The sequence below is a fragment of the Bison bison genome, unplaced genomic scaffold (assembly GCF_000754665.1).
Source record: "Bison bison bison isolate TAMUID 2011002044 unplaced genomic scaffold, Bison_UMD1.0 scf7180017864465, whole genome shotgun sequence".
In the NCBI taxonomy this organism is placed as follows: Eukaryota; Metazoa; Chordata; class Mammalia; order Artiodactyla; family Bovidae; genus Bison; species Bison bison.
The window spans coordinates 4,102,118-4,113,868 of NW_011495026.1; the positions used below are offsets into that span (position 1 = coordinate 4,102,118).

The 11,751-nt window shown below is 41.1% G+C and overlaps 2 protein-coding genes across 6 annotated transcripts in view; one reads left to right on the forward strand and one right to left on the reverse strand.

The window, feature by feature from the left end:
* Positions 1 to 9,286, reverse strand: part of LOC105003217 (chromosome unknown open reading frame, human C4orf29) — a 39,781-nt gene extending 30,495 nt beyond the window's left edge. For 2 of the 4 annotated variants that reach the window (XM_010860246.1, XM_010860249.1), the window contains exon 1: positions 8,987 to 9,286. The gene's annotated coding sequence lies outside the window, so the exon portion shown is untranslated. The remainder of the gene's footprint in view (positions 1 to 8,986) is intronic. The other 2 variants (XM_010860247.1, XM_010860248.1) reach the window with 2 other exon arrangements.
* A 121-nt stretch (positions 9,287 to 9,407) lies between these two features.
* Positions 9,408 to 11,751, forward strand: part of MFSD8 (major facilitator superfamily domain containing 8) — a 37,853-nt gene continuing 35,509 nt past the window's right edge. The window contains exon 1 of one of the 2 annotated variants that reach the window (XM_010860250.1): positions 9,408 to 9,581. In XM_010860250.1, coding sequence (XP_010858552.1) covers positions 9,517 to 9,581 — 65 coding nt within the window. In that variant the 5' untranslated portion in view covers positions 9,408 to 9,516. The other variant, XM_010860251.1, reaches the window with a different exon arrangement.

The window sequence follows — 11,751 nt, forward strand, 5'->3', positions numbered from 1 at the left end:
GGTGACTGTAGCCATGAAATTAAAAGACGCTTACTCCTTGGAAGGAAAGTTATGACCAACCTAGATAGCATATTCAAAAGCAGAGACATTACTTTGCCAACAAAGGTCTGTCTAGTGGTCACGGATGGATGTGAGAGTTGGACTGTGAAGAAAGCTGAGAGCCGAAGAATTGATGCTTTTAAACTGTGATGTTGGAGAAGACTCTTGAGAGTCCCTTGGACTGCAAGGAGATCCAACCAGTCCATCCTAAAGAGATCAGTCCTGGGTGTTGATTGGAAGGACTGATGGTGAAGCTGAAACTCCAATACTTTAGCCACCTTATGAGAAGAGTTGACTCATTGGAAAAGACCCTGATGCTGGCAGGGATTGGGGGCATGAGGAGAAGGGGACGACAGAGGATGAGATGGCTTGATGGCATCACTGACTCGATGGACATGAGTTTGGGTGGATCCGGGAGTTGGTGACGGACAGGGAGGCCTGGGCGTGCTGCGATTCACTGGGTGGCAAAGAGTCAAACACAACTGAGCGACTGAACTGAACTGAACGAAATTATATACTATTTTCAAGCTTTCCTCAATTACCCATTTCTACATGTTTTACAAGTAGAACATGTTTTACATGTTTTACAACTACGTGGTATTCTGACATTAATACATAGTTTGCTGAAAAATCTTTTGCTGTCACCTAGTGAAGTCAAAGTCTGCATACGATAAGAATCGTCCTATGAAGTATGAATAACCAGATGTGATGTACTAGCAAAGAGCTGTGATGAAAGGCAATGTCATTTGAACATTCGCAGAGGCTGCAGAGATGGTGTAGAAAGGCAAAGCTTGGAGACTTTCCCAAGTAGTTAGGAGTTCACTCAATTTGTTGTTGCTGTTTCTGTAACTTTTTAAATAAACTGAAGTATAAAAGTAGAAATCCTAAGTATAATTGATTTATTTTCATAAAATGAACAACCTATATTTTATATAGATGCTTATAGTTAAAAGCAGTTACAAAAAAGAAGGAAAGGTTATAAAGAAAAATCAATGTTTTAACTGAGTCTTCAGGGAGATTAGTCAGGCAGATAGAAGATATGCCAACACAAAAGGGAAGATGTGAAAAAGTGTGACTTGCTGAAATAACACTGAGGGTCCAAAGAATAGGATCTCAAATGAGCAGGAAATACATCATGCTATTATTAACATTTATCTAGTGGAGACTGATTGTTGACTTTAAAGATTCATAATAATTTTCTATAGAGATTGGATTTGAAGTCTTTACCTATCAGATTCATAGCAAAAAGCTTTCACCATTCCACTAATTTTAAAAATTAGTTTTTTATGCATTCCACATGTTTTCTTAAATGTTTATATAATCAAACCAACCCATTGCACCATATCCAAAAGAACTCCCTAAAACACTGCAGTAAATATAAAATTCAATTTTTTTAATGTTAAATTCCTTTTTCTTATCAGAGGTCACTTGGGATTTTGCTTAATGGGGGTTCATAGTTGGTACCCCTATCATCAAACTGAGTACTAACACATCTGTAAAAATTATTCTTAGCTTGTAGACCATACAAAAACTGGCAGGTTGGCCCAGAGGCCATAATTTGCTTACTCTTGAGCTAGAAAATCAAATAAATCATAGGTATGTCATGAATATCACAACACTGTCAAAAATGCAAAGATAAACTAAAATTGCATAAATAAAATACAGATATTGATTTTAAGAGAATTCATTATGTCAGAAAATTGAAAGTGTTAGTTGCTCAGTTGTATGGACTGTAGCAACCCCATGGACTGTAGCCTGTCAGGCTCCTCTGTCCATGGAATTCTCCAGGCAAGTATACTGGAGTGGGTAGCTATTCCCTACTCCAAGGGATATTCCTGACTCTGGGATCAAACCCAGGTCTCCCACATTGCAGGCAGATTCTTTACTGAGCTGCCAGGCATTATGTCAGAAGGTAGACCTAAAATTTGTATTCTATCTAAAATAATTTCAATTAGCCATATTCTGTCTTAAAATTTAGAATTTGGTAGCTGTAAAAAGTGGAAGCAAGGCAAAATGTCATGTATACATTGTATGTATATATACATGTGCTGTGCTTACTTGCTTAGTTGTGTCCACCTCTTTGCGACTCCATGGACTGTAGCTCGCCAGGCTCCTCTCTCCACGGGGATTCTCCAGTCAAGAATACTGGAGAGGGTTGCCATGCCCTCTCCAGGGGATCTTCCCAACCCAAGGATTGAACTCAGGTTTCCCACATTGCAGGCAGATTCCTTATCATGGAGCCAGCAGGGAAGCCCCAAAATACTGGAGTGGGTAGCCTATCCCTTCTCTAGGGGATCTTCCTGACCCAGGAATCGAATGGGGGCGTCCTGCGTTGCAGGCAAATTCTGTGTCAGCTGAGCTCCCAGGGAAGCCGGAAATATACACACAATGACGTATTATTCAGCCTTAAAAAAGGAGTAAAATTCTAACAAATGTTACACTATATGATGCTACATTTATGAGATACCTAGAGCAGCCAGATTCATACATGGAAAGCAGAGTGGTGGTTATCAAGGGCTGAGGGGAAGGGGAAATGGAGGAGGGTGATGGGTGTACAGTTTCAGTTTTGCACACTGAGAATTCTACAGATGGATGGTGGTGACAGTTGCACCTAATACCACTGAAGCATACAATTAAAATGGCTATGTAGGTGAATTTTATGTAATGTGTATTTTACCATAAAAATATGAAACCATTTTAGAAGTTGGAGTTGATTTGATTTGATAGTTTCTCTTCAAAATTTTTCAGAGGAAGTAAACTGACAATTTCCCTCTTAACAACTTTCTCAGTAAGCAGAAATAATTCATTTGTAAGTAATTCTATTGACCCTAGAACAGAACTCAAGGCTCTTACTATTCTCTTTAAAAAACACTACTGTGTAATTTAAATATTTGAAGACTTCACTAAGACCTTTAAATAAAAGAATCTGAGAAACAAATCTTCTGAATCAAGTTGGTCCCTCCCCTCCCTCTGCCCCCACCCTCTGTCTTCTCACTTCCCCTGTCTTGAGGATTAGTTCCAAGAACACAGGCTACTTGGGTTTCTGCTTCAGGGTATCATGTAACTCTTATGAAGGTTGTTGGCTGAGCTGCATTCTCATTTGGAAGCTTGAATGGAGAAGAACCGGTTTTAAGTTCACTCAGGTTGTTAACAAAATTCATTTCAGCTTCATTATTTTGCTCAGCTAGAGGCCAGCCTCAGCTGCTACGGACTACTCACAGCTCCCTACCACATGGCTCTCTTCATAGCAAGTTCACAAAAGTCTACTTCTTTAAGGCCAACAGGACAGTGAGAGTGAGTGTGCTGACAAGATAAAGTCTTATACAGTCCTGCCCACTCAAAGGGAGGGGACTACCCAAAGAAGTAAACAGGAGGGCTACCTTAGAGACGGTCACACGGGGAGAAACCAATTGTACATCTCAGGCTTTGAGTAAAACGACTGGGCTGACACCCTTATGGCTCTCAATGCCAGAGGTGACAATCACCATCTTCTCACTGTACCACCAACAGGAAAACACACAAATTGCATAGATCTGAATAAACATCTGTCTATAAGCAAGTAAGCTCTTGAAAGTTTTTCTAAATCACATTTATATATTTCCATTCACTCAAGAACACCTGCCCAGAGAAACAAACAAAATCCCTCAAAGCAAAATAAAGACCATTGCATCTTAGTTTTTTTTTTTTATAACATTTTGTTTTTTACTCACTAAACAAATTATAAAAGGTAAACTGGCTTCTAAAATGTTGTCCTCATCATATATATTTTCTAATTTAGTGCAATTATTAAAATCAAGTAAGTATATAAAGTTTATGTTTAAATTGCTTGATCAGCTTTTTTTTTTTTTTTTTCTTTACAGGGTAAATGTCAATATGTGTAGTCTTTGATCCCAGTTCCTGGGGTGGAGCTCCTAAAACTTTTAGAATTCCCTGAATGATAGGAGTGTCTTTATGCTAATGAGGTGACTCAAGGTGAGGCCCTAGATAGAGTCAGGATAATTTCTGCCTGGACACCAGAAAGACCAACTATTTGGTCTACCCCAGCTGGGTATACTCAGCTCAACTCTGATATTAATCACCCACAGATTAACATCACAGGAGTTAGTGCAGTTCCCACCAGTTAAAGGTTCAGTCCTCCAGATGCCATTGCTTCCAATGCGAACCACATTTTTAACTGACTTGGCTATAGGGAGTTCCTGTGACCACTTGGGCTAATAATTTGCCGGAACAACTCAAAAGAACTACTTAAACCACTATACTATTCTTCTTCTAGCTTCTTAATAAGGGATACAACTTAGCAATAGCCCCATGAAGAGACAATTGAGGCAAGTCATAAGAGGGAGTGTGAAGTTTCCATTTTCTTTTATTCCAGAGTCAGCGTGCATCATTCTCCAACACAGGTTCATTAACCAAGAAGCTCTGCCATGCCTCAGTGTCTGTAGAGTCATCATCGGGGTCTTCATGATTGATTGGATCCTTAGCAATGTGATTCAGTGCATCTCTGGCTCCTTACTTCTCTTGGAGGTCAGGCTGGCCCGAAGTCAGCCCTCTAATCAAATAGTTGGTCTTTCTGGTGTCCAGGCAGAAATTATCCTGACTCTATCTAGGGCCCCACCTTGAGTCACCTCATTAGCATAAAGACACTCCTATCATTCAGGGAATTCCAAGAGTTTTAGGAGCTCCACCCCAGGAACTGGGATCAAAGACTACACATATTGACATTTACCCTGTAAAGAAAAAAAAAAAAAAAAAAGCTGGTCAAGCAAATGGAACAGTTTATTCTTTAACCAAATAGCAAAATTCTGAGTTAGTGTTCCATATTTCAAATAAGGGCTTCCCTTGTAGCTAAGCTGGTAAAGAATTCACCTGCAATGCAAAGAACTGGGTTCGATCCCTGGGTTGGGAAGATCCCTTGGGGAAGGGAAAGGCTACCCACTCCAGTATTCTGGCCTGGAGAATTCCATGGATTGTACAGTCCATGGGGTTGCTTAAGAGACCAACTCTATATATTAAGATATACAACTCTAGCATAAAGAAAAGACAATACTGAGTGATAAATGATAATTTTAATTATTTTATTCTTTCATCTTTCTGGAATTGTTAAAAAAATAGTATTGATACATTTTTGTGTACATTTATCACACTGTAGGAGAACAATGGCATGTCATTACAACACAGGACTTCATAATTTTCTGCAAGTATTTTAGACTACTTACTTTCTTTACAGTGGCAGGAAAAAAATGGGGGAGGATGGTCCATTATCTTCCTGTTACATCCATACCATCAACAGCAATATGCATATTCCAAGTTAGTGTAAAAAAGAACAAAATCCCAACACTTGTGTTTTACAGTAACAAAAGTATGTGAGACAACCCATTTTTCTACATCATATTCTTCTGAGTTGGTAACAGATAAACAAACTAAAACAAACACACAAAAGTAGAAGTTGCAGGGACTTCCCTGATGGTCCAGTGGTTAAGATTCCGTGATTCCAATGCAGGGGACATGGGTTCCACCCCTGGTCAGGGAATCAGGATAATGCATGCCACACAGCATGGCCAAAAAAAAAAAGAAAAGGTAGAAAGCTGCCAAAGAACAGGAAAAAGTGAAAGTGAAAGTGTTAGTCACTCAGTGGTGTCCAACTCTTTGCGACCCCATGGACTATAGGCTGCCAGATTCCTTTATCCACTTCAGGTAAGAACACTGGAGTGGGTAGACACTCCCTTCTCCAGGGGATCTTCCCTACCCAGAGATTTAACTCGGGTCTCTGTCATTGCAGGCAGATTCTTTACCATCTGAGCCACCAGGGAGACCCCCAAAGAATGGAAATGAACCTGAGAAAAGTGAACTCTTCAAATATTTTGTAAAGTACTATATTTATTGTTGTTGCCGTTTAGTAGCTAAGTTCAAAGTGTCCAACTCTTTTGCAATCCCATGGACTGTAGCCCGCCAGATTCCTCTGTCCATGGAATTCTCCAGGCAAGAATATTGGAGTGGGTTGCCATTTCCTCCTCCAGAGGATCTTCTTGACCCAGGGATCGAACCCTCGTCTCTTATATCGCCTGCATTAGGCAGGCGGGTTCTTCCCAGAAGCCCTCTGGGACTCTGGGGTTACACTAAAAGCTCAGTTGTTAAGTGGTGTCGGACTCTTTGCGACCCTGTGGGCTGTAGCCTGCCAGCAAGGTTCTCTGGCAAAAATAGAGTGATTTGCCATTTCCTTCTTCAAGATCTTAAACCCCATTTCATCACTAAGAACAATATAAAAGACCAAGTTTTCTGGGATGCTCTAAACTTGTAGGTTTTTCCAAGCAGGGCTAACTGCTATCCAGTGCCACCATAAACAGATTTTAATCCAAACCCAGGGTAAAGATAACTCCCATTTGCCATGAGAAGGTACCATCTGGAGCCACATCAGATACTTTTTAAAGCCCTCGACTGACATTAGTGAGCTTCTGCAGAAACCGGACCCACTTTCAAAGTTTGTATCAAGCCAGACTGACACAATTGTCATCTATACTTTTACATAGCCAAAGCAAAAAAGAAAAACAAAGTGAAACAAAAATAGAAGTTCTAGCACAGTGCCAAAGAATGAAAAGTCTTTCCTAGAAATGTGCTCCATTGCTAAATCACACTCAACATCTATTATGCCATCTAGTACTTTCATCTCTTATCACTCTGTACATAAGCATTTAAATGCAACCCTAATTGTTTCTGGACATTTATCCTCAAATGGTTGATAATGGAGATATGTGATACACACATATCTCAAAGGCATACATGAAATTATAACACTATGTATAAGAACTTTAATCCACAAAAATCTAGACTTAATTTTTACATTTTTAAAAAACTTATTTTCAACACAAATTTAAGTAGCAGTTTATACTGGAGTTAAGATACACCTGATATCCTCTATTAAAATTTACTACCCTACCTTGACAAATTTAATTCCTTTTAACCTTACACTGCTGCTGCTGCTGCTGCTAAGTCACGTCAGTCGTGTCCGACTCTGTGCGACCCCACAGACGGCAGCCCAACAGGCTCCTCCGACTGGAGAAGAGTAAAAAAACAACTTTATTTATTTGTTTGGAGGGGTCTAGTCTAGCTGTCTATCTGCTATGTATTCTATTCTAAGCAGTCACCTATGGAAATTCAACAGGCAGACTGTCTCATATGCTTATGTGAAACATTCAGCAAATAATCAAATTTCAAATTTAGTTCTACTTTTCCACAGGCTTTAAAAGAAATATTTAGGTTTTTAAACATTTTTTAAAAATGTTTACTTTGACTGTGTATGTTTCCTAAGAAATGATTTGTTCTTTTTCTTCTTTTTTAATTGGTACAATTCACAGAGCTTATTTACATTTCATCAGTTGTTTCATTCCATGTACTTCTGCCATCTAAAGTCATCACTTGGAGGCAACAATGGAAAACAGCCGTGTCAGAAGACCTGGGTTCCTCCACTAGCAGTGTGACCTTGAGTAAGCCACCTTAAACTATAAAAGGGGAATAACAGCTGGCCTAATACATAATAGCAAATTATTTCATTTATATAAAAATTGATAATCTATTTTGAAATATTTTGAGAAATATGGGAAAAGATTCTTCTTTACATTTTTTTCATAGGAAAACTGGTGCTGAAAAGCACAGGCTTTATAGTCAAGAGTCCTGTGTTTATGAGATTCTAGTTCTATTGCTAATTACTTACACATATTACTTAATCTCCATATTTTCAATTTCCTTGTATGCTCGAGACAATTCCACTTTCGAGGATCGTTGAAGGGATGAAATGAAGCAATTCAGTAAGTATTCATTCAACATATATTATTTAGTAACCATTCTGCTAGGTGCAATATTGGCTAAAAATTCCTTTGTCAAATATATATATGTATGTATATATGCCATACACTGTGCTAGACTCCAGAGATTTAAAAAGAAGTCAAAGATATATTAAAGCAACATCATGACAAAAAATACTAATTTTACCCATGTACTTTCTTGGAACCAGTCATAGAAATCCGATATGTTTTTGTAAATTGTTACAAACAAATCTGCAAGACTGAATCCAGTACACAGTGTCAGGTCTGGATTCAGAAGATAATCCTGAACTAATAAACACATTTCAAGTTTAGTTGTTTACCAGTGGAATGTGTCTAACAGGATACACACAAGGTCACAAACAAGACAAAGATCAGAAGTGATGGTATATTACCATACAACACATTAACTAGTACAGGGCCTGGCACAGGATAAGTGCTCATAAATATTGATCAAAAGAATTGAATCTGGGTCCCAACTCTGCCACTTTCAGTGAGTGATTCTGGGTAAGTTATTAACTTCTCTAGGCCTTAGTTCTCTGTAAAGTAGAAATGTGTCTGCTTTACCTATCTCATAGGACTGTTGTGATCAGATGAAATCACATAAGAATGTATCTAGTGCTAATAACAAGGTAATTGTGACACACATGACTGCTGCTACCAATTAGCTTACTGGCCTGCTTGTAGGGGTAAGATGTTAACATGTAAGCGCCAGGAAAGAAACAGCACCATGATCTACTGAAACAAACAAAAACAACCCATAACATACTTCTTAAAATTGTCATATTCCTTGTGATGAAAAGAGCTGGTCATTGTCAAACTGGTGCTGTGTCTTTTCTAACCCCGAGGTTACAGCAGCAGACTCTGCTGAGTGACCTCTTGCAAGGCTGAAGCCCCCAGTCCACGAAGGCTGCAAAGGGTTCGAATCTGAGGAGCAGCTGGACCTCATCTCCATTCCAGGTCCTAATAAGGCAGTACGGATAAGGTGCCTTTGAAGTTAGCCGAGCAAAGAAAACCACGGCGCGTAGACACTTCCACCTTCCACAAGCGGAGGGACAGCCCGCCAGCCCACCTCACTCCGGCTGGGACCCCCCGAGTCTCCCGCCAAGCCTTGCGCTCTCGGTACTTGCCTCCTGGCACGTAGGCAAGCGCTGCAAGAGGCTTGGGAAGAGCGGCCTGGAACAGCTACTCACTCAGTGGCCGCTTGGCGGACGCCTGCTGTCCAGCTGGCCGAGACTCCCAGCGCCACGGCTCCCTAGGCTCCTGGGACTCGCCGTCCTTCTGAGCCCCAAACGCAGTGACAACAGTCTCCCCAGAAACTGAGAAGCGAGAGGTAGACGACAGAGCCGTGCAGGGAGGAGGATGAACTCTGGGCAGAGTGGCTGTTTGGACACGCCCCCAACCCTCCCTGGAGGCGGAGAGGCTCGGACTCGAGAGGAGGATGAGGACTTAAAGCTCCGCCCTTAACCCCCATCATCCGCTCGGCACCGCCCCGCCGCCTGCGTGACCCCGCCTCTGACCCGGGGGCGCTCCGCCCTTTCTGGTCGCCTTGCGTGCCCGCGCACTTGCCGGCCTGTTTTGACAGCTTCAGGACGTCCTGAAAGGGAGGGAGCAGGAGTTGTCGCGAGAGTTGGCCCCAAGCCTTGTGGGAGCTGTAACTATGGCGAGTTTAGGGGTCGATTCTGAGCAGGAGCCGCTCTTAGGGGACAGGACACCCGGAAGCAGGTGAGCGGATGTTGGGGGAAGGCTCCCCTCACTCTCCTGCGCGGTTGGAACTGGCGCCTTTCCCTGCGTCAGGCTTAGTGGGCAAAATAAGGGGTGCCAGAGCGGCTGCAGCCGGCGGCAAGTCGCGCGAGATTGCAAGATGCGCTGCCACTGTCTACAAAGGGCATCGAGTCGCGGAGCACCTTTGAGCCGGCGGGTTCTGGTGAAGGTGTTAGAGAAATGCAAACTGCTTCTTGTACTTTCACTCCGTTGGTGATGCAGCAACCAGTTGGCCTGTTACATAACCGACCACTGTATACGTTTCACGCTGTTTTAATCGGTACTTGGCCTTAATAGTCACTTAACTGATTGCCTGATAATGATACTTTTTTGCAAGTAAACCTAAGATGAACTCATCTTTGTCCTATGCCAAATGCATAAGTAATAACTAATTTTTAAGCATTTAGATGATGAGGTGTATTTTGACCCTAGTTTATGGACTGTGATTCAGAATTGTTTGTTTCTTACTACGCAATCAAATACGTATTTTCACATTTAGGAATACGAAGTTAAGTATCATTTTATGTTATACATACATCATTATCACAGTAAGTTAACCAATAAGTTCACAGGTAAGCTTCAGCTGTCTACAAACATGTTAATTTTAGCTCTTTTGTCCCTCTTAAGTACCAAACCTTTTTTAAAAATCACTTCTTCTGAAAGCCTGTGGAAAATGTGTTCGTCGAATCCCCGATCCACTAAACAGAATATATGAAATGTAATTTTATTTAGTTTTTTTTGAGATTATTAAAATGAATATTACTTCGGAAGTATAGTGTAATAGAGTGACGTCCTCTGGGCTTAATGAAGCATTTGTGACTATGCGCTTCTATACTGATTTGTTCTACAGTGCCATACTTTTCACGTCGGTTTTTTTTTTTTTTCCCCCTGCCTATTCTGTTTCTAGCAAACTATTTCTCCTCGTATTTTTGTTACCTGTTGGCAACCTCTGCTTTTGTTGGTGTCAGCAAACCTCTCTTCCCCCAGCTTTACTTGGGGATTTCTAATTTGCTGTGGCTTTGAAAATCATATATGTAAGTTTAATAGAATTGTGGGTAGTTAGAACACAGAAGCTCTGAATGAAAGCTAAAGATCTCTCCTACTAGTTAAGTGTATGAACTTGAGTGCATGGACTATGGGACTTTTAAATTTCTTAGTATTGTTTTGCTTCTTCCTAGTCCTTGGGAGTTTTCTACGTAGATTCAAGGATCCTTGAATTATGGTTAGATGTAGTCTTAGGGTACATTCTGTCACTTTGTCCAAATAAGGGTTACTCAGTCGTGTCCGACTCTTTGTGACCACATGGACTGTAGCCAGTCAGACTCCTCTGTCCATGGAATTCTCCAGGCAAGAATACTGGATTGGGTCGCCATTCCCTTCTCCAGGGGAATCTTCCTGACCCACGGATCAAACCTGGGTCTCCTGCCTTGCAGGCAGATTCCTTACCGTCTGAGCCACCAAATAAATCTACTTTAGGAAGGGAATTTTTTTTCCACTTAATTCTTAGCTTCAATTTTGTCCAAGTAAATGATAATGTTGTTATGGTTGTTGCATCGCTCAGTCATGTCTGTCTCTGCGACACAGTGGACTGCAGTGTTCGAGGCTTTCCTGTCCTTCACCATCTCCTGACGCTTATTCAAACTCATGTCTGTTAAGTCAGTGATGCCATCCAACCATCTCATCCTCTGTTGTCCCTTTCTCCTCCTGCCTTCAGTCTTTCCTAGCATCAATGTCTTTTCCAATGAGTTGGCTCTTCGCTTCACGTGGCCAAAGTATTGGAGTTTCAGCTTCAGCATCAGTCCTTTCAATGAATGTTCAGGATTGGTTTCCTTTAGAACGGACTGGTTGGATCTCCTTGCAGTCCAAGGGATTCTGAAGAGTCTTCTCCAGCACCACAGTTTGAAAGCATCAATTCTTTGGTGCTCAGCTTTTATGGTACAACTCTCACATCTGTACATGACTATTGGTAAGACGTTAGCTTTGACTAGATGGACCTTTTTGGCAAAGTAATGTCTCTCTTTTAAATGAAGTGTCTAGGTTGGTCATAGCTTTTCTTCCAAGAAGCAAGTGTCTTTTAATTTCATGGCTGCAGTCACCATCTGCAGTGATTTGGGAGCCCAAGAAAATAAAA